The sequence below is a fragment of the Rhodamnia argentea genome, chromosome 11 (assembly GCF_020921035.1).
Source record: "Rhodamnia argentea isolate NSW1041297 chromosome 11, ASM2092103v1, whole genome shotgun sequence".
In the NCBI taxonomy this organism is placed as follows: Eukaryota; Viridiplantae; Streptophyta; class Magnoliopsida; order Myrtales; family Myrtaceae; genus Rhodamnia; species Rhodamnia argentea.
Genome location: NC_063160.1, coordinates 9108138 through 9130215, shown reverse-complemented (window position 1 = coordinate 9130215; position 22078 = coordinate 9108138). Strand labels below are relative to the sequence as shown.

General features: G+C 40.9%; 2 protein-coding genes and 1 long non-coding RNA gene across 6 annotated transcripts; 1 reads left to right on the top strand and 2 right to left on the bottom strand.

Moving 5' to 3' along the window:
* Positions 1 to 8209: 8209 nt before the first annotated feature.
* LOC115746951 (patatin-like protein 2) lies at positions 8210 to 11206 on the bottom strand. The gene is made up of 6 exons (XM_048272180.1): positions 11049 to 11206; positions 10622 to 10791; positions 9529 to 9721; positions 9238 to 9399; positions 8659 to 8961; positions 8210 to 8536 (listed from the first exon to the last, which is right to left on the bottom strand). Exons 1-6 carry the CDS (start codon positions 11169 to 11171, stop codon positions 8288 to 8290), a joined length of 1200 nt encoding a protein of 399 aa, XP_048128137.1. The 5' UTR covers positions 11172 to 11206; the 3' UTR covers positions 8210 to 8287.
* A 1141-nt stretch (positions 11207 to 12347) lies between these two features.
* LOC115746950 (phosphoglycerate mutase-like protein 4) lies at positions 12348 to 21962 on the top strand. Of its 4 annotated transcripts, none has more exons than XM_048272178.1 (8): positions 12348 to 12612; positions 19032 to 19152; positions 19786 to 19836; positions 19908 to 20018; positions 20218 to 20349; positions 20787 to 20862; positions 21210 to 21433; positions 21723 to 21962. In XM_048272178.1, exons 1-7 carry the CDS (start codon positions 12395 to 12397, stop codon positions 21428 to 21430), a joined length of 930 nt encoding a protein of 309 aa, XP_048128135.1. In that variant the 5' UTR covers positions 12348 to 12394; the 3' UTR covers positions 21431 to 21433; positions 21723 to 21962. The 4 variants fall into 4 exon arrangements, with proteins under 4 accessions (XP_048128135.1, XP_030538796.1, XP_030538794.1 ...); XM_030682938.2 differs by lacking the exon at positions 12348 to 12612 and adding an exon at positions 18279 to 18617; XM_030682936.1 differs by lacking the exons at positions 19032 to 19152; positions 19786 to 19836; positions 19908 to 20018; ... (2 more) ...; positions 21210 to 21433; positions 21723 to 21962 and adding exons at positions 12799 to 12889; positions 13534 to 13584; positions 13668 to 13778; ... (1 more) ...; positions 14687 to 14762; positions 15116 to 15685 and having other exon boundaries at positions 12377 to 12612.
* LOC115746956 lies at positions 13976 to 20317 on the bottom strand. The gene is made up of 3 exons (XR_007196825.1): positions 20156 to 20317; positions 18647 to 18651; positions 13976 to 14068 (listed from the first exon to the last, which is right to left on the bottom strand). It is a non-coding gene; the product is annotated as an uncharacterized LOC115746956 (long non-coding RNA).
* Positions 21963 to 22078: the final 116 nt, after the last annotated feature.

The window sequence follows — 22078 nt, the reverse complement described above, 5'->3', positions numbered from 1 at the left end:
TTCTCTCTTTCTCGCTTCATCCTCATTCCTACCTTCTCTCGAATCGTCTCCATGACCCCTCGTAAATCTACTAGAGCAAGCAGAGCCAAGGCTAAAGCCGCTAGTCCTTCCGACATAGATCTCACGGATGCCCCCGAGGTATCGGCTCCTAGTGCCCGGATAGGAGGAGAACCGGCTAGCTCGATATCTATAAGCACGGCTTCATAGATGGCTACGGCGTCTCCCGCTGCTAGCACACCACAGTTCCTGGCCATAAAGATCAAATAGAAGCTTCAATGAATCGTCCTCCCGAGTTCATTCTACCAACCGAAAGAGTCACAATTCCTCCCGCGTTGATTAAGTCACAAAAGGAGTTTGGTGCTTGGTTTCAAACTATAATGGAAAAGCTGAAACCAAAGGCAAGCGAAGTATTAGAGGGTCAGACATATGCTCCACGTGCTCTAACTGGTCTTGAATTTGCTGCTGTTGGATCATTTGCTGATGCACCTCAAGCTCTCGTGGAAAGATCGTCTCGCAAGTCAATAATAGAGGAAGTTGCGGATCCACGAGAAAAAGAAGAGGAAACAAGTCCATCAAAAGAGACATTTGGTGGAACTCCTATACCAAAGGTCGGTTTGTCTACTCCCGATCTTCCTAAGTCTCGGGACCCGATTGAGAAGAACATTAAGGTTAGTGAAGATCTCCCTGATGCTGATGATGGAATGAGCGATTAGAGATGAGAGGATGATAATGATCGAGTCTTTCAGAATTTCGAACCCACAAAAGGTTTCGAAGTCGACTCGTCTTTTTCAAAACCCCCGTATTTAAGCAAAGATCATCACAAAACTTGGTCATCCATCAAACTAAGAACTTTGGCTTTTCCTCGTGTGGTTGATTTTAACTTTCTTGACTCACATGGTATTTTTCCGACTGAAATTTTGAAAAAACATCAACTTATGGAACTATGCACAATGAAGGATCCATCTTGCCTAAACATGATCACATTGTTTTATTCAAACTTACATTTTCCCGATCCCCACTCTTTCGTCTTCACGTTTGAAAGAAAAATTATACTGTTACGGGTGAGGAGTTGGTTGAGATTATCCAAACAAATTTTTGTCTCTATGAAAAGCTAAAAATCCCTTCCGATGAAGTGTACGGTTTTATCTTGGAAACACCTAATTTCATTTGTAATTAATGAGAAATTGTGCATATAAATGTTTTTCCCCTTAAAGCAAATTTTCTCCAAAAGATTCTAACTTTCATCCTAAGTCCTAAGTCCTCATCCTCAAATGATGCATCAAGATTTGAAGCTAAGGTGCTATGGGCTCCGCCTACCGAATTTCCTATCTCAATCTCGCATCTCATCATCTAGTACATATACCGAACTGCCAAGAGAAAAACAGGAGGACTACTCTATGGAGCATTGATTAGTCGAATCTTCAAGAAGAAAGGCATCAACGTCTCCCGAGTCTCTAAAGAGGTTCTCACTCAGATTGTCATTAGGAAAAATACATTCAAGAAGATGATGTTGAGGGTTTCTCTAGAAGGATGGCTAAATTCAAGAGATGAGACCGTTTACATAGGACATGGAGATGATGAGCGAGCAAAAGAGCTGATGTAGGAAAGGTATACTGAACATCCGATTGCAAGGACCAAGCATAAGGGCAAGGCTGTCGTAGTCAAGAAAGCATCGTGTCCCCCTCGACCCGAACGAGTTTCACCTATAGCGGGACCATTTGCTTTTGTGTCTTCAATCATCTTGCAAACTGTTCAAGCGGATATGAGGTTTACGAAAGTATCCATGGCCAACATGTCAATATATCTCGTCAAGCTTGGGAGGACCATCATCAACTTAGATTGTTACAACCCTTAAACACCCTTCTTGAGCTTACCCAATCTCTACCCTCCCAGAAACACAAGCGCACAAGTTATAAATTATCAAACCTACTGTTTTGCGCTTTTACTACATGTTTTTGTTGTCCTGTGGATATTGTTTTAAATGACGTATTTAGGATGTTTTACTCGTTCCCTACTATTCCACCACATGTCTTGATGAATAAAATGATGTTATTCATATCTTGTGTGGTATCTCTGGGACTGTTCTTCTTTTTGTTGATGATAAAAAGGATGAGAGTTTTTATATGCAAATATGGATGGATATGTGGATAGTATGTTTACACAGGATGTGCAATCTCTAAAAGAAGGGGTAGCCTGAGAAATAGGGGGAGCCTTAAGACGAAAACCTAAGAGCTTGAGTATAAAAAAATTCTCTCTCAACATGTTTACCTTAAACCGCTTATTTTTCAACATCTTGAACTACGACTACTTAGGTCGATCAATAGTTTTCAAAATCAAAAGGTTAGCTTAGTCAGTCATTCTCCAGGTTCTTTTCAAATCTTTTTCAGAGAATTCATATATTTGTAATTGCGCCTTAAAATAAACATCGATTGTACATATCTTTACTTTATTGCACTCTATAAAGTCTATCTCACTTTGCATCTGCGAGATAGTTTTATCATCATTAAAAAGGGGGAGATTGTTGGAGAAACATCTCATAAAATATTTTAATGATTTCCAAACTATCATTTGGTATTTTATTTACCTCTGGTGTGTAAATATTTATGGCAGAGGATCACGAGATGGCCATCGAATAAAAATCACATGAAAACTAAGCACTTTGGTGAAAACATTTATTGAGGACCTCAAAGATCTAGTCATCGCATATTTGATATTGAAGCTTGAAAGATCAAGTCAAAAGAGGAGTATAAAGTCCATACGGGTAAATATTTCAAAAAGATCACCTGAAGTTGGCTACGGTTGATGGAAAGGCCAACGGGAGGATTTCTATCTTATCGAGAACAGCACGCTGCTGTATCGTAGAAAAACTAAAACTATCAACGTGGAACAACAAGTCAGTAACTATTTCAGGAAAGTCTTGTCCGACGTTGAGAAAGCTGCTCTAGCGAGATGACAAGCTGTCCCATCGAACTCCAATGGCTCTTTTACTTCTGCAGTGATGCTCAAATGGCTATTTTGCTGAGGCTTATTAAAGAAGGAGGTCATGAAGGCTAAGGAGTAATCCAACCAAGGCATGAAAAACATATTGCTTTTTCAAGTGTTGCTCTAGAAATTATTCTAGTTGAAAAGTATAAGTGTAAAAAATCTTGTGATCATCTGATAGCCTTGTAATCATGCAAAAACAAGTGTACATTCCCGAGTAGTGAGGCAGTATCAAGATTGTCATGCCCCGACTCTCAAGCTCGTGACATCCCTACCAATTCACCACAGGTCACAGAGGATAGCATCCCGGGTACACTATCGACCTTCGTATTTATGGCACATGCGGAAACTTAAATTCTCTCGGACAATTAACAATAGAGATAGAAAAGCAGGAAATCAACTCAATCATTCAAACAAAAAACAATTTCATTTCATTGACCAAAAGCAGATGAGTTTCAACCCTACAAAGCTACACATAGTCATACACAACTCCATACTTCGGAGCGGCTCTCTAGGATCTCAAAATAATACACGGTCGGGTAAGGTTAAACTCTTATCTACTTCCAAAATCCTATAACGACCCTCGCCTTAACGTCCACGGGCTCCATCACTTGGGCTTGAAAAATGGTTAACAACGACGGGGTGAGAATAATCTCAATGAGTCAACGTCTAAGCCCGGCTAGGACGTTGATTTACCGAGAAAATCCTACCAGGCAACCATAAAAGCATCATACATATAACGGTCAACCACATGCAAACTTACCGGTCTTCAGTCATGCACAATGCAATGCTCGACTCAACTTAACAATCACATCAAACAATCAACGGGCAAGGCATCATATCAATTTGCATGCGTAGGACACCAAACGAAGTCCATTTATTAACCGGTGGCCCACGCGACCGGCATGGTCGGCGTACACGAATGGTGTGGCCCCAATACTACGATTGGTAGTGTCTACATGCGGGACCAGGCATCGCCCCTTACTTCCGACGACGGAGACCGAAAGCTATGTATCCAGTGTGACTAGCACGACATAGCAGACAGGCATTCCAAAAAGGAGCATCGGTCCATCACAAGCTACAACCGCCATCCGACAATATGCGTGATCCGTACAACCGGCATGGATGCGAATTGACGTGCTTCTAACAAGTCGTGTGGTTCCGCACTGCCGGCACGATACGAACTTGTCGGGTTCTCGTACGACCGGCACGATTTATCCTCATCATATGACCACTCAAGCACATCCGACAACTAACCAATTTTTATTTTTTTCTTTGAGACAGATGCTTATGCAGACATGCTCAAAGACTCGGCCCGAGGCCATTTTCATACTAAGATATACAATTTAATTCCGTACGTGGTCATATGAATGCACAATATTACCCACAAGACTTTGTATCTAATACGGGGTGTTTGACACCCTTAATCGCTCACATAACAACCAGCAATCAACACCAAGAATCCCGTCAAACATTCAATCATCGTGGATTAATTAAAAATAATTAATAATCCCAACGATAATTATTAATCTAATTTCATACAATTAATAGTAGTACGCTCCGCTCTGGCCTATCGCTCGCTCGCGATCGAACATCGGCAATCACCGCCCAAACAATCGGTCCAATCTAATCATCAATTAGCCACAGACGATCTAACCGGTTCGACTACCTTTAATAATTGTGGCCATTTATCTTAAACCTAATTTCTATATAATTCGACTACAATTAAACTACCTAAACACCCTAAATTGCTAACTACGTTAATTAACTATTACCGAATGCAATTAGCGCCCTAATTGGGATTTAGGGGTTTAACTCACCAAAAACCGGCGATCGAAGACGGGTCGGGCACTAGACTTTCGGATCGAGCCCGATCATGTTCACGAGTCGTGTATTGTTCATGGCACTATTCACGATACTGTTCACGATCGGTACTATTCATGACCGGTACTTTTCACAAAACAGTAATTTCAGCGGCACGTGTTCGGGATGACAATGGGGTCTTGGCGGCTCACGGTGGCGGTGCGACGGCTCACGGCGGCTTGGTGGCCCTCGGGACACGCGGGTAGAGGAGACCGGGGTTTAGGGGTGTTTCCGATCGGGGTCGTAGGGGGCTGAGGTTGGTGGCGCGTGGTTGGACGACCGCTAATTCGGGGTCGGGGTTGATGGGTGGTGGCTCGTGGAGGCTCGGGACAACGACGGGATCCGGCTGGGTGAAGTGGAGGGGTCAACGAGCTTAGCTGGAGGTCGCGGGTCGTGGGGGCTATGAGGCGTGACGGCGGTGAATCGGCGGCAATTGGACGAGCCGGTGGCGAGGATGCTCGGTTGGCTGTCGAGCGGCGTAGCTATAGGCTGGACAAAGGTGGCGGTCGGCTATAGTGGTTATGGACGGAGCGGGAAGCCGAGAGGAAGATGACATGGCTGGCTCGGGGAGTGACGAACGACGGAGGTAGCGGGGCATCAAGACCGTCGGGCAGGTGGCGGCAAGCAGAGAGGGGGCCGCGAGATCTCGCGGCTAGGCTGGCCTGAGCGTACGAGTGGCGGTGGGGGCCGTCACACAAAAGCAGCAACAGTAGAAGAAGAAGAAGAAGATGAGGAGAGAGAGAGAAGTCACATCACCGAGGGGGGACAGGCACAGAAGGAGAGAGAGAGAGAGAGATAGAGAGAGAGAGAGCATGTGGGGAGGGAGGCCGGGAGAGAGAGAGAGGAGGAGGAGGGAGAGAGAGTGAGTGGGTGGTGGTGATGGGACAAGTGGTGTCCCATCACTCATTAAACATTTTCATCTTATTTGCATAAATGCCTGAAGGAAATTTTGAATATCGGGTAATATAGGGCCGGTTTAACATTTGGCTCAACCGATAGAAAATAATTTTGGTCTTTTCACAAATCGGACTCCGTCGGAATTAGGCTCGGGCGCGAGGAAATAAATCCTAAAATGCGGCGATTAAGATTTTCAAGATCTAATCTAAACCGGTCGATATTTCGGGAATCATCCAAAATTCGTCACTAACGTCCTTACAATCTGAAATTTGATACCGACCGGAATTCAATATTAATCTTTTTTATTGAATTCGGGCACTTTCCGGATGTCGGATTTTCTAGGGCGTCACAAAGATAGTGTGATATATCATGTGAAATATCAGCTCACGTATTATTTGTAACTTGTGAGACAGTTTACTAGCGCATTCCAGCTCATGTTGTGGCTATTAGTTGTGTGGAGTGGACCTAGACTTGGTATATAAGTTGAACCATTATATATCCGTTGTGCCAATCTTTTCCATCTCATAATTGTGATTGCACACACCCGGATACAGTTTAGTGAAATATTTGCTCACCGAAATTTTTTCATGTTACCCTTTTTTTTTTTTTGGTAAAGTTTATATCATATCACCTTTTGTTTTCCTCAAAATCTAAATTTTTTTTGAAAAAACCTATTCACCCCCCGTAAGTTGCGTTGTTAGCCTCAACATTTATAATCAATTATTTTGAGCGATAGAAGCGATCTTTTTTTGAAAAATATTTTTTCAAATAATTCATTTGCCGCAAAATGAAGCCTTAATTAAACCAAAAGGAGTGTAAATTTTCTCATGCAGCAATTATAATGGAAGCCAGCCGGCTAGCTAGCTTTCACCCTCTCCTAAATGCTAGCGTTGCCTTCCTTAGAGAGAGAGAGAATGTTTCCGACCATTTTAGACAATATTGTAATAACATAAATAGGGAAGAAATTTTTTCGGGCATCCAATGCAACATCATTATCTCTTCTACCAAGAGAGGACCGAAATAAGTTTGAGCACCAAAGATGAATAAATTGACATTTTCTTATATGCATGCAACAAATCGAGGAAGAAAATGTCCAAATGATACCTTGATAGTGCGTGCTCGCGACACATGACCAAAGACTCCTCAATATTTGAGACTCTTAACGCAAATTAACAGTGGATCCGTGATCTCCAAAGGAAAAAGGCAAAGGCAGGATAATCGGCAAAGGAAACGCCAAAGCTCTAATCATTGAAGACTAATATGCTTGGTCAAGGCCTAAATCACAACTTGTTGAGCATTAACCAACTTTGTGACTAAGGCTACAGGATTAGCTTCGTAGAAGGAATATGTGTCCGACTTGGACAAAGGCTATAATTCAAAGTTCGTAGAAAAGAGGCAAAGTAATATGTATTTATCAGGTATTGAAAGATCTAATCTTATGCAGAATCAATGCCTTGTTTAGGTAAAAGGTGAGAGTGCTATACGGCACAAGAAGCTTGTTGGAGTGTGGTTCATATTCTCTAACGATAGGAAAGCACATGAGTCCCGCTCCACGCTGAGTAGGCGGTGGTCCAATGAAATCGCCCCTGCGGAGGTCTCGAGGGAGCAACACCCCTAAGACACTAGAGGGTTTTTATAATTTAAGCTTATATTTTTTCATTTGTAGTTTGGGTTTGGACTCATGAATAGCTACTATTATACATACTCCATACTCTTTTTCATTTGTAATTGAGTGATGTAACGAGAGGTGCGAGGTGCTAATTATAGTGGAATCATCTACTGGACTTAGCCCTAATTTAAAGAGGAGCTAGGATAAAATCTCGTGTCTCAATTTCTTTTTCTCGCTTTATGTTTTACTTCAATTTGATTGTGCACCGAATCCTAACAAAGCTTAAGCATACAAGCCTCAAACAGATCATGAAGCTTTCAATGAAAGATTCGGTGCTTAGCTTACCAAAAATAAAGTTTATTAAGACTAAATAGTGCAATGCTCTTGCACTCAAGGCAAGCCAATCAAAAGTTCATTCAAATTGAAACACTCAATTTCAACTGACTGTGTGTCCCGGCTTCTACATGTGGACTCTTTTGGACCAATAAGGAGCAAGAGGCTTGGTGTTGGGAAGTATTGCCTGGTAATAGTAGATGACCATATCAATTTTACTTGGGTTATATTCCTTACACATAAGCATGAAGCAATTTTACTATTTCGTGAATATGCATAAAGAGTTCCAAATGAAAAACGGATATAACACTTATTCTATAGAAACTGATCACGATTTATGAGTCTTTCAAAACTTTGCGATGAAAATGAGTTTTGAACACAACTTTCACGATCCCAGCACCCCCAGCAAATTGGAGTTGCGTAGAGAAATAATCGGTCTCTACAATATATTGGCAAGAACAATCTATTTAAGCAAATAAAAATTAGATATTATTTTATTCGAAATTATGTTAATAAGTTTGCAATTTGTGTATTCATATTCATGAATCACGATAGACCAACTCCGGATGTATGACGTCCCACTTGTTTCGCCTCTTCCTTTCTTCAAAGAGCCGAATTGCAAAGCGACTGAGCGTGTCTTCGCCTCTTCCTTTCTTCAGAGAGCTGAATTGCAAAGCGGCTGAGCGCATCTCCATTGGTGCCTTCTCCTTCAATCTCTTCAAACCTGCCGGTCTCCAAGTTTACCCTCGACACCGGTTTCTGCAATAGCGTCTGTCCTATTTCCACGAGCTTCTGTAGATTTTTCGGGGTCGCAACATCAACGGATGATTCTTCTCCGGTCAAGGTGTCAGCCTGTTTCGAAGCAACCCGCGTGAAATGATTTCGAAATAAGGCAGTGGTCATGTGCCGGTCTAAGGCGCTACAATGACAATGTTTCATGAAGCGAAAAGCAATGTTAGGAATCCATCTCACACCTGAATTCGGAGGTAATTGTGCTTGCAATTTAAGCATTGGAAGAGAGTAGACAGGTGTAAATCGACCATATCGGAGCTCGCGTCACTGAAGATATCGATTAATGGAGTGAAACCATTGTGAAAGATCCAATTGATGAGTCCCCATCTAGAGGCCTCGGCTGCACTATACTTCTCTTCATGCTTGGCCACACCAGTGCCAAGTGATAGCACTAGTATTCGATCGGTCTCTCTTAGATTTATGTACTTGAACTCTTCGTTTTGCAAGAGGCTCTCTCTCCTAATGTGGCTCAGAGCAACTAGGGTCTGCAAAACACAAGATTGCATAATGTTTGTCTTCTCTTTTCTTGTTTATTTTGGCCTGAGATATTAACAGGTTGTGATAAGCTTTATAACAAACGAAACTTGATAATGTTCCTATATAATTAAGAAAAAGGCTTTGCTTGTTCTATCCTGTCATATAGTCAGACACCAAATTAGGGCATCTGAGAAAAGTTTAGCAAATAATAGAAGTGTAATCCCATTGTGCATTCATGTATCATGGCATTATACTCGGACCTTCATTCTCATTCTTGCACTTACAGGATTATTTGCGGCGACCCCACCGTCAATGAGGTCGAAGCTACGGGTCTTCCCGTTTTCATCTCTAGTCTCAAAGCAGTGCGCCGGGAGGTATGTGGGAGCTGCGGAGGTGCCGATGCAAACATCCACCAACCGCGCGTTCTTCAGAGGATTTGCTCTTGCCTGTCTCCCATTAATCGTAAGAAACTCAAAAAGAGTCATAAGGAATTCCAACTAAACTGACGGTACAAGGATCCATATCTGTCTAGAGTTGGCGAAATCAGGGCTATAGGAACGAGTTCAGGTCCTTACGTCGTTAGTAGAGAAGATGACCGGCTGGAGACACTTGATGTCGAAAGTCGGGACGACGACGTTGGTCAAGGTTTGACTGAGAGTGGTGTCTCCGAGCAAGCCATGGACTACGGATCGCAACTTCTCTCCATCATACTTTGGCCCCATGATTGCACCTACCGAGCTTTTTATTGAACTGATCAAGTCATTGCGACTGTTTGAAAGTTGAATAACACACATTAGAGATTTCATTTGATACGTTTGATTAATTATCAAACATCACTTGACAATTGATACAAAAATTCTCTTAGTTTACATATCTCTATCATTTACATTTCCTTTCATAGTAATTATATTGATAGTAACCTTTTGGGAAATACTTCCTGACAAGACAGTCAGAGACTATATAATATCAACCATAAATGTTTTGCATAAAGCACTCATTGATTGAGAGATCGTGTGGTCAGAAATAACGGACAGATCTGTCAGACTATCAGACTAATGACTTCATAACCTTTTTTATGTGATGACAAGTTTTTCCTTGAGGATTGCCTCTAAAAGTGGCCCATAGGACAGTGACAGGTAAGGGATTGATAATTCAGCTTGCAATGAGTTCTTTTGTTGCACTCCTCATATATTTTGCTTCCAACTAGGATTTTGTGCTTGTCTTGTTAAGTAATATGAGTTTTATTTTTCCAGAATAATAGTTTAATGAGCTTTAATGTTTCAATTTACCAATTACCGAAAGTTCTGCATTTTTTTTTTTTTTGGTAACTATTCCTATTAAGTATTTCTATAGAAGATTTTTATTATCTTCTCTCAAAATTTGAATAATATTGTTGATTACATATAAAATTCTCCTTTACCACATAAGAACAATAATTACTATTTATAATTATTATCAAGTTCCGACATTTACAATTTCGATTTATAATATGAACTACCAATTCAACCCTTATTTTATTTAAAAGACCAAGATTCCAATGAAATGGCATACAATATAACAAATAATTAGCCCCAAAGTACACATTCCAATTTTGTTCAAATGAAAGAATTCACGTTCGTGTAATGCATGGACATACTACTGGCTTATCTGACCACAGACATTTGAAGCCACTTCTTCATTGCACTTTCCTCTTTTAGATTATTCTTTGCATGTTCAGGTGACATGAAGAATTTGCCCTTATTTGGTGCTGAAATCATGGCTGTCACCAATCCGCCCGTGCTTGTCCCTGCAATTACGTCGAAATAATCTGCAATTCTCGAATCCGATCCGTCTAGTTCCTGTACATTTTGTCAACTTTAGACAACGGGCCATGATCACCATAAAAAAAAAAAAAAAGACTATTCATATATATATATATATATATATATATATATATATGTAAACGTGCTCATGTTGACTCCTAACAGCTGCTAGAACGTAAAAAGGGTTGTCGCAATTTTTATGAGATGCTTGACAAACTCTTCACAGTTGCAGCACACCATCAAATCCGCACTAGCTTTTGCAGCTTTCGCCAAGCGCAAGTGGATGCTCTTACTTGAAGCTTGGATTCGAGAAAGGCAAGGATCGTGCCGGGAAAAATCCCTCTCATGCCGCCTCCGTCGATGCTCAGGACCATCGCCATCTTCCCGCTTGGAGATCCACTCATTGCCATGGGCATTACTGAGAAAAGCTCAGCTTAAGAAGAATGAGAACACGACACGCAGTTCTCCAACTGATCTGAAATAAATTACAGTTAAGAGACGTATAGTATGTATCGCACGTACACGTATATATCCTTCTAGCAATTGCATGGAAGGATGCTGCGGATGTTTCGGACGGAGTCTCGTATGGTGGTAGTTTGTCTTATTCTTTGATTCTGTCGAGCTACTTCTTGGAAAAGTACATAATTCTATGAGAATAAGAATATGCGAGAGCAGAGTAAAAGCTTCTCCTTTTGCTGATGGGGCCAACTGTTGGGACTGCTAAGCGGCAACATTGGAGGAGGGGAAGGTTCGCCGGCACCAAGCTCTAAGCTTCTGTAACCCTATGACTATAGAGGAGATGGGATTCAAAAAATATGAAAGGAAAACGGAAAGTCTTATGTTGACTTGAATTGGAGATGGCGATGAATGTGACAGGGAGGTCTACATTCCCGTTTTCTTGGAAAAAGACACATTTTGTTCAGTTTTTTCCTCTCGCGCGTGTACCCCGTAGTGGGGGAGATTCCTATGATGATACGTGCCCAGCATCATCCGATACGTAATTTAAAATTATACATTGAGATCCTATTTTTTATATTCGACAGTCGACACCTCATAAAAATAGACGATAAATTGATTTTCAAGCTATGTTAAACTATTTTAATTAACCGTTAATTGTAGTTGTAAACAGTGGGTATGATCGCATCACATTGACAAGATGTACTTTCAGAGATTTCAATTAGATATAATCAAGACCGCCGCAACGAGAGGCAAGCAACTCGCCTGAAGGAAAAAAAAATGAGCCGAAGAAGCCATTTATCGAGGTAGGCAGTCGGTCGAAATCGTGATCCACATCACGCTATGGAGTTGGAGGTGGTGACGGGGCAGAGTCGATCTCGATCGGGCACTGTCCGCACCCATTTTGGCTCGGGGCTAGAATCATGCATTACGTCGTCTCGTCATACTATTGACTAAACAAATATTAGTTATTGGGCCATAAACAAACGCTATTTTAGTTTTTAGTTGAGAGAGAGAGAGAGAGAGAGAGAGAGAGTCCAGACAAACCGCAAAACGAGTTAACGGGCGTTGTTAACTACAAGAACCGAAACGACAAGCATTGGGCCCAGTTTACCGGGCCCATCTGCTTCGTGGCGCGTAGAAAGCAAGCTGGTGAGAACGAATCCGATGCTTCGCGCAAACCATGAGCGCACTGCGCACCCGGTCCATCCTAGTTCCACCGGTTCCTCCTCCTCCTCCTTCTTCCTCCTCGTCGTCGTTCTCGTCGTCGCGTTCGCCACGCACATTGTCGCTCCTGAGCTTGAGATTGGGGCTCGCAACTTGGTTCATCGCTCCACGGCGATCGCGGACGCAAGGCGCGGGGCCAAATAGCGAGCCTGCCATGTCGGATTCGAACTCGAGGTCTGGCCCTGTCCTCTGTTTTCGTCCTCTTTTTTCTTCACGTGTCGTGAGGTTCCGCGAGTTTTGGAGGATAATTAAAACCTCTGGAATCGGTGAGCTCAATTGATTTTTGTGCGTGAGGTTAAGCCAGTAATTCTATTTCCGGTTATCTGTCAGTGTTGCTGCTGATTTGGATTGCAACGGCAGTGCTCAATCGGTTCCAATTGGAGTGGACTATGCTGAAATCGTCGTCGTGCGTCACGGTGAAACGGAGTGGAATGCTGATGGAAGAATTCAGGTTTTCTGTGCTTCTGGAATTCTCTTTAGCTTTCTAATTGTGTAGATTTTGCTGATTAACTATTACGATATAGAAGGCCCATGTAGTACAGTTTATGATTATTTCCCATTCTGTGACGAACGAAAAGATACAGTACCAATGCTAAGTCAGTAGAGGCATCATTTTGGTGAATGATATCAGTTCTTCCCAAGCTATGTAGTTGTAATGGGCTACATGTATCTGTAATTGCATAGTGAATCTGCCATTCATGGCTGTTGGTTGACAATACTATGTTTATTTCCATTCTGCTCTTTTCCTATGTGAAAATGGAACCTATGATGGCAACATAAAATTCATGGTGAGTCAAAAAGGTGATAGAGAAGACATATTGACAAAGAATATATACACTTTACGTCTAAGGTTTCATAATTTATGTTACAGTTTTCGTGATTAAGTGATCAATATTTGTAGCATTATAGGACATGCCCAATAGAATTAGAGAAAAAGTGTTACTCTGTTGTGGTTGCTTGGCATTTATTTATGAGTTTAAGCAAATATATCTCCAGTTGTGTTGATATATGCCTTCTCATGCATTTGGTTCGAGAACCTGTTTCTGCCTCTTTTTCTAGCTATCTTCGTTTGCTTTATTTCATTATATTTAACAGGGACATCTGGATGTCGAATTAAATGAAATTGGGAGGCAGCAAGCAACTGCAGTGAGTATTTTCCGTGATATGTCATCCCTTTGTTTCGACTGACCAACATGTTTATCTCCTTCTTCTATTGTTTTCGCTGAAAGGTGGGTGAAAGGCTGTCCAGAGAAGGTAAAATCTCTGCAATTTACTCATCCGATCTAAAACGAGCTTTCGAGACAGCAAATCTGATTGCAACTGCTTGTGGTGGACTGGAGGTATGAATGTAGTGAGAACATTCTTGATCTGGCATTCTATCATGAGAATTACACATGAATTTTGGCCTTATTCATCTGATAATACAAAACCTGATATATACTTTAATCTCAGACAGTGATGTAGAGCTGAAAGATTCCATTAGATGTTATCTTCATTTGTTGGAAAGTTCAGAATGCAAAACCTGATGTAATACTATAATCTTAGACAGTGATGTAGAGATGAAAGATTCCATTAGATGTTATCTTCATTTGTTGGAAAGTTCAGAATGTTGTAAAAGTTTGTGTTTATTCTGACAATTCGATTTATGATTGGGTCTTCTGAAATATCTTGCATTCCTTTTTTTTTTTTTTTCTCCAATCGAGAATCTAGGTTATCAAGGATTCAGATCTACGGGAAAGAAATCTAGGGGACCTTCAGGGCCTTCAGCTACGTGCTGCAGCTAGTGTCAGTCCAGAAGCCTACAAAGCCTTTCTTTCACACAAGACAGATCAAGAAATTCCAGTGGGTTTTGATTTACCTTAGCTCAACAAAAAGCACGTGACTTTGGTCAATTTTCATTTTGCCTCTATCCTTTGAGATGGAACTATCCGTGTTGTGGATTTTTGCAAAATTCATAGTTTTTGTCATTCCAGTTGTTAAATGGTTCACATGATGTGTCATTTTTTATATGTTGTATAAACAGCAAGATAAATTTAAGTCCCATTCTTTTGGCTTTTTTGATAAATTCACATCATACGTGTTCTTTAATCAGTAAAAGATAGTAAAGATCGCATCTCATATGTTAGGCATTACAGAAAAATTACTAGATAAACATTCATGGAGAAAGAGTTTGTCTGTCCTGCAGGGTTCAAATTGGCTCATAGCTGGGTTGTCTGATCAGTATTTCTCTTGTTTCTTCTGCACACAGGGTGGTGGTGAAAGTATTGATCAGCTTTATCGGCGCTGCACTGCTTGTTTGCAGAACATCAGTGTGAAGCACAAAGGTAATGAGATTATTTATGTTGCTTATTCACCTGATTGTGCCAGTGTTCCACTAATCCATTTACAATGTCAGTAGTTTTATACATGAAAGTGACTCCTCGCATAGTGTTGACCAGGCAATTTAATAGTAGTATTTTGCCAGTTTGAATCTCCATTGCTTCTCTAAAGGAATTTTTCCTGGATTACCTTTTTCAGTCTTGAAAACTCAGAATCACTGGATTTGGTGAACAGCTTTAATTGTTGTTTTAATGCTTCCTAAAACTTTACTGATGCTCAACCATGATTTAAATGCGCTTCCTCTTCACTACTGAAGAATACTGATACAATGCAAATAAAACTTTTCTTCACTGCACAGGAGAACGAATAGTAGTGGTTACTCATGGTGGTGTAATCCGATCACTTAATAGGCGGGCTTGCCCAAATAAACGGTCTGGCAGGAAGGTACTGAATACTTCTGTCAACATTTTCCACTTGTCTGATGGGGACAACTGGGTCTTAAAATCCTGGGGTGATGTTAGTCATCTCAGCCAAACAGAACATCTGAGCACAGGGTTTGGTGGGGATAGAACTTCTGGCTAGATTGCCTATGCTCGTTGCTGTTCCAGTAGCTTACAAATAATGAGGAACGGGAAGAACCAAAATCAGTGGGAAGAATTGAGAGATAGCATATGTTGATTGTTCAAGCGACATGTGTTATCTATCTCGATGAGCTTAGAAGATTCCTATCCTATGGTCTCTCGACCAAAGTGTTTGGGTTGCCCCCATTGTTAGAAGTACCCAGATAATTACTAATTGCTTGACATAGACAACTGTGTCCAGCCACTTAATTCTGTTTGTTAAGTCTGACTGATGCATTAGTAAGTTGAGGTACTGGTGATTATATCTGATTAATACCATACTGGTTTATTATTTGCAGTTTTCTTTATAGGTTTGTTCTTGAGTATTATGTGTTTGACAAGCAGGAATGCATTTGATGCGTCGAGTTTTCATAAGTTTCATCACATTACATTGCATCCTCTATACACAAGTTCGCATCTTCAAGCCTATTTAGCAAAACTGAAGTGACCCAAACACCTTCCTTTAAAGTAAAGGCCCAAATATGACCAAAAAAAAGTAAAGGCCCTAAAAGTCGTACTCGTACACCACCCGCCTGCCACCACCTTTCTTTACCACTGACACCACCAAAGCCGTTGCCTCTCACGACCACGACGTGCATGATGCTGCCGATGCCCTCGCCCTTTACGTCTCCCCCACCCACCCAAAACAAGTCAGACAACTCACCAGCAACCTCGATGTTCATGCCCTTGGGAACTGTTCTTGAGAAAGGCCGTTCAGCAATTGCACGAAGTTTCTGGCAAATTGCTCCTAGTTGTTTTTCTCTCTATTTCTCTTTCTGTTGCTTGGCTTGCTAGGTTTTGTTATGGATAAAGAGAGAGCTGCAACCCGGAGCTGGCAAAATGGGTCATGTACCCATTTTCTGACTCAGTTTTAAGATGTCCAACTTTATCTGCGTAACTCGTTCTCTTAAAATGGCTTAAAATGAGTTGAAAAAATTTAAGGCCCAAAACACAGTTCTGTTACCCATATTTTAACCCATATTTTCTGAGCAGGAAAACCCGTAGGTCCACAATCCTTTCAGCTTTCCTTCCTTCTTCACTTCTTCACCGAGATTGAGAGAAACGAACACAGAGAAAAGAACTACCTTCGCCTACTTTCACCGTGATGGCCACCGGACAAAATCGAGCTCGCCGCACTTCAGCGGAGTGAGCTCGGGGCTTGCCAGGATCTAGCCCCAAGCTCGCCGAGATTTGGCCTCGAGCAAGCCTGCCTCGGGTGAGCTTGGGGCTTGCCTGGAATTTCCCTCGAGGTCGTCGAGATTTGGAGAATCGCGAGCTCGCACGCCTCAAGCGAGCTCATGCTCGCTTGGATCAGCCAAGCTATAGGTCACCAGAACGTAGTCGGTTGGCGGCCGTCGTCGAAGCCCTACAATCGGCGGACAAAGGAGAGTTGCGAATGGAGGAGGGAGGAGGACTTGCGGACATCGGAGGGAGGAGGAAGGAGGAACAAAGAAAAAAATAAAATAAAATTTAAAAATATCTTTTAAAAAATTAAAAAAATTTACCAAATTTGTATTACATAAAAATGTTTTAGTAATATCATCTTTTTTATCAAATTATTAGAACAACTAAATATGGATTGGGTATGGATCGGGTATGGGTTAGGTATGGGTCGGGTCATTAAATTTGTATTGTATAAAAATGGGTCAAAACGAGTTAAATAGATCAATATGGATCGAACCATATTCGACCCAACCCAAATCTAATCTGACCCACCCCGTTTGACACCTCTAATCCTAGCCTACTAAGGTGCTAATTCGACTGAAGAAATGAATTATCTTGTTTCTTCCTTCCTACCCTTTGTAATGAGGTATTTAACCTCTCCAAGATTGGAATACCTATTTACGTCATTCTCTAAGTGAAATTGACTTGAATTAGAATAACATATAATATGCACCTGATGTTATCTCCTTGCATACCTTGGGTTGCTAATGTCGCATGCTTATTTACATGGAATTGGCAAAACAGTACAGAGACCAAACTGAATAAAAGTATAAGTTCAAAAATCAAATTGAATATCGAGCAAAAGTGAAAGGACCAATTGTGTTATTATCTCTTTTTGGGTCATATAACGCGTTAACATATACTAGGTGTCAAAACCTGCATAGAAGCATGAGTTATTCCCTTGTTTTCGTCTTAAAGATATTTTCATTCTTGGTTCTTTTATTTATGTGATTTGTCCAATTAAGTCCTTGATTTTTCAATTGGTGCTATTGAATCCTCGGTTTATGTGATATGTAATCAAGCCATTTTGACCATGATTAACTTGTCTATTCTGACATGGCTGCTTAAAAGGTAATTTTAATTATTCAAAAAGGAGAAAAATGTAAATTCCGCTTAACAAAGAGAAATTAACAGTGGAAAAAAGAACGTTACCCATCCTTCTACCTTAGCTTTCGCCCCTAATATCAACGAAAATATCAGTCGGTGCCGCCACCAACCCGACAATGTGAAATTGGTGTTGATGATGTTTGCTGTCAAGGCCCCGTTCCTTACGAAAAGGTTAGCACAACCTAAAAGTGACATCACGGGAACGACGTAGTAAAAGGATTAGAAATAATGGCAACTCTAATTATAACCTCTTCTCATAACATGAGTGATTCGATAAATTTAGATTTTTATATATTCACTCATAAAATATCCTTTTGCTGGATTATTATCGATATAATCGTAAAAAGCTAGAGGAGCGGGCGATTATTGTAAACTCGAATATTAGATCGACACTTCAGAAATTCGGAGTCGTCAGAAGTCGTGCGAAGCAAGAGAAAACAGGCATTTATGGAGAGATATCAATGGTCAAACGGTCTAGAACTGCAAAAGTCCAGAAGTGCCAAAACTTCAGAAATTTAATAGTGTCGAGTTCAGTCGTGCTCCAAGTTTACGCTACTTGGAAATATTTTTCCTTGTTCCAGAAGCATTTGGTCTGGTTGGGTGGGCACCGGGTAGGGGTAGGCGAAGACCTTGAGGCCATGGAGAAAGAGGTGCCTTGTTTGTGCTTCTTCCGTTATCGGTCATCTATGAACTTGTCTGCGAAAGATCATGAAGACGAAGACCACACGGCGGGAAGACTGAGGCGAAGGCGTATTGGGCTATAAAATATTCGGAAACCCCATTGAGATTAATGGGTCGACGTCGATTGTTTGCCAGAACACTTCGCACGTTGTCACTCGCTCAACGGCGATCGAGGACGCAAGGTCTAGTGCCAAAACGCGAGCCTGCCATGTCGGATTCGAACTCGAGGTCTGACCCTGTCCTTTATTCTCGTCGACCTTTTCTTCTTTGTACGTGGTGAGGTTCCGCGAAATATGGAGGATAACGAAAAGCTCTGGAACTGTGAGCGCGGTTTTGATTTGTGGGTGTGCTTTCTTTTTTTTATTTTTTTGTCATGTGGGTGATGTTGAGAAGTCGCTTTTAGTAAAGCAAACGATCTATTGATTGTTCCAATCGATTGAGTTGACTTTCGGGGTTGTTTCTTTCGTTTCCCTTGTTTGGGGATATCTTCGGACCATTTTCCACACCAGTATCACTGTCTGGGCGTCTTAAGTTTGGTTTAATGTTCGTCTTTTGATGTTTTACCTTTCTGATTTTGTGGTAGCTTATGTCTTCATGTCTGTGAGGTTAACCAGTAGCCTCTTTTCCCGGGTTATCTGTCAGGGTTGCTGCTGATATGGATTGCGGTGGCGATGCTCCATCTGTTCCAAGTGGTGTCGACTATGCTGAAATCGTTGTCGTGCGTCACGGTGAAACGGACTGGAATGCTGATGGAAGATTTCAGGTTTTCTATTAGCCTACTAGTTTTGTAGAAATTGCTGGTTGCCTATCATTAAGTAAAAGGCGCATGTAGTACACTGGTTTTTTTTTTTTGCCCATTATATGACAAACCAACAGGATACGATGCGAATGTTTAGTTGATAGAGGAGTCATTTTGGCGATTGATATCAGTTCTTGTCAAGTTATGTAGCTGAGTTCGGCTACCATGTATCTGTAATTGCATTGTGAATTTACCAGTACAAGCCTTTGCTTGAGAATACTATGTTGATTTTCCTACTTCTCTTTTCCTATATAAAATTGGAACCTGTGACAGAAAGGTAACATTCAGGGTGATCCCAAAAGATGACGGAGAAGATTTAATGGCAAAGAATATGTACACTGTACCGCTACGATCTCCTATCCTCTGTTACAGCTTTTGTGATTGAGTGATCGATATTCACTGCATGATAGGACATGCCTAATAGAATTAGAGAGAAAGCATTACTAGGTGTTGGTTTCTTCGCATTTATGCGCAGGTTTAAGCACATGTATCTCTAATTGTGCCGATATTTGCCATCTCATGCATGTTGTTTAAGAACTGGTTTCTGCTTCTTTTTCTATTGACCTTAAAATTGCTTTATTGCACGACCTTTAACAGGGAACTCTGGATGTCGAATTGAATGAAATCGGGAGGCGGCAATCAATTGCAGTGAGTATTTTCTGTGCTATGTCATCCCTTTCTTTGGACTGCCAACTGGTTTACTAACATCTTCCTGAAAGGTGGGTGAAAGGCTGTCCAAAGAATGTAAAATCTCTGCAATCTACTCATCTGACCTAAAACGAGCTTTTGAGACGGCAAAACTGATTGCAACAGCTTGTGGTGGACTGGAGGTATGAATGTAGTGAGACCGTTCTTGATCTGGCATACTGCTTATGAGAATTACTCATGAATTTTGGCATTATCCATTTGTAGTGATGGATGACTTCAAAATCATTCTTGGGTTAGAATTTTTCGGGATCATTCAAACAGTTCGTTTAATGATTGGGTCCTCTGAAATATCTTGCATGTTGTTTTCAAATGAGAATCTAGGTTATCAAGGATCCGGGTTTACGGGAAAGAAATTTTGGGGAGCTTCAAGGCCTTCAGCCACATGCTGCAGCTAGTGCCTATCCTGAAGCCTATAAAGCCCTTCGATCGCAGAAGACAGATCAAGAAATTCCGGTGGGTTTTAATTTGCACTGAGCTCGACAAAATGAACTTGCCTTTGGTCAAGTTTCATTTTGCCACTAACTTTCAATATGGAAACTATGCATAATGTGGCAAGATTCATAGTTTTTGTCATTGGAGTTGTTCAATGGTACAGATAATGTGTTATTTACTATATGTTGGATGCACAGCCATAAGAATTCCAGTTCCATTCTTTTGGCTGTTTAATGGACTCATATCTTACACGTTCTTTTAATCTGCAAAACATAGCAGCTCGCATGTCTTATGTTGGGCATTATGGAAACAAAGGATTGCAAGATAAACATTTATTGAGAAAGATTTTGGCAGTCTTGAGGGTTTAAATTGCTTCATAAGTTTCGATGAAAAAAAAAAAAAATTGCTTCACAGGTGGAATGTCTGATGAGTGTTTCTGTTGTTTCTTCTGCACGCAGGGTGGTGGTGAAAGTATTGATCAGGTTTATCAGCGCTGCACTACATCTTTGCGGAACATCAGCATGAAGCACAAAGGTAAAGGGATTATTTATGTTGCTTATTCACTGGAATTGTCAAGTGTTCTACCAACCTAAATGCGCCGTTAGTAGTTTTCCGGGATTACCTTTTTCAGTATTGAAAACTAAGCATCACATTTCTTGGTGAACAGCTTTAGTTGTCATTTTAATGCTTTGTAAGACTTCACTGATGCTCCTTGCTTTTTCAATGCCCTTTCTTCAGTTTGCTTGCTTTGTTATAGCAGAAGAAAGACATCGGCGATGTCAACCATCATTTAAATGCGCCTTCTGTTCACTACTAAATAAATTTTATACACTTTAAGCTGGGGACAGAAATTGCAAATAAAACTTTTCTTCACTGTGCAGGAGAGCGAGTAGTTGCGGTCACTCATGGTGGTGTACTCCGAACACTTCATGCGCGGGCTTGCCCGAATAAACATCCTGTGAAGTTCCTGAATACTTCTCTCAACATTTTCCACTTGTCTGATGGGGACAACTGGGTCTTAAAATCCGCGGGTGACGTTAGTCATCTTAGCCAGATAGAACATCTGAGAACAGGGTTTGGTGGGGATAGAACTTCTGGTTAGATCAACTATTCTAGATGCTGTTCCAGTAGCCCTACCAGTAACGAGGTAGATAAGGCCTGCTGAGAAGCATGATTCACTACTTGTTATTGTCTTAAAGGTCAATTTCATGCTTGGTCCTTGCTATATGTGATTTGTCCAATTAAGTCCTTGAATTCTCAATTTTTAGGCTGTCGGATTTTGTAATTTCTCTGATCGAGTCATTTTGTGCTTAATTAACTTAACCGTTCTAACATGGCTGCTGCTACAGGGCAATTTTAAAAATTTGGAAAAGGGGAAGGGAAAAAAAAAACAGAGCATATGTTTGGAAAATATGCTTAATAAAAGATAGAGAAAGAGCAAAACATAAAAGCTAGAGGATGAAGAAAAGTTTTTGCTTAATAATGAATAGTTTTAATGAGCTTTAATTTTTCAAATTAAAATTTCTACCATTTTTTGTAACTCTCCCCATCAAGGATGTCCTTGAAGATTCTTATTGTTTTAAATTTCTCTATTTCATTTATTCTATATTATAAAGAAGTTTGTGTTGCTTTATATAGGTTTAGTACCACGAAATCCTATACTGGTACATGCGAGATGAATTTACTATCCTTTACCTTTCGTCAAATTTTGCCGTTAAATTGCTAAATTGGACAATATGTGAAGGTTAAC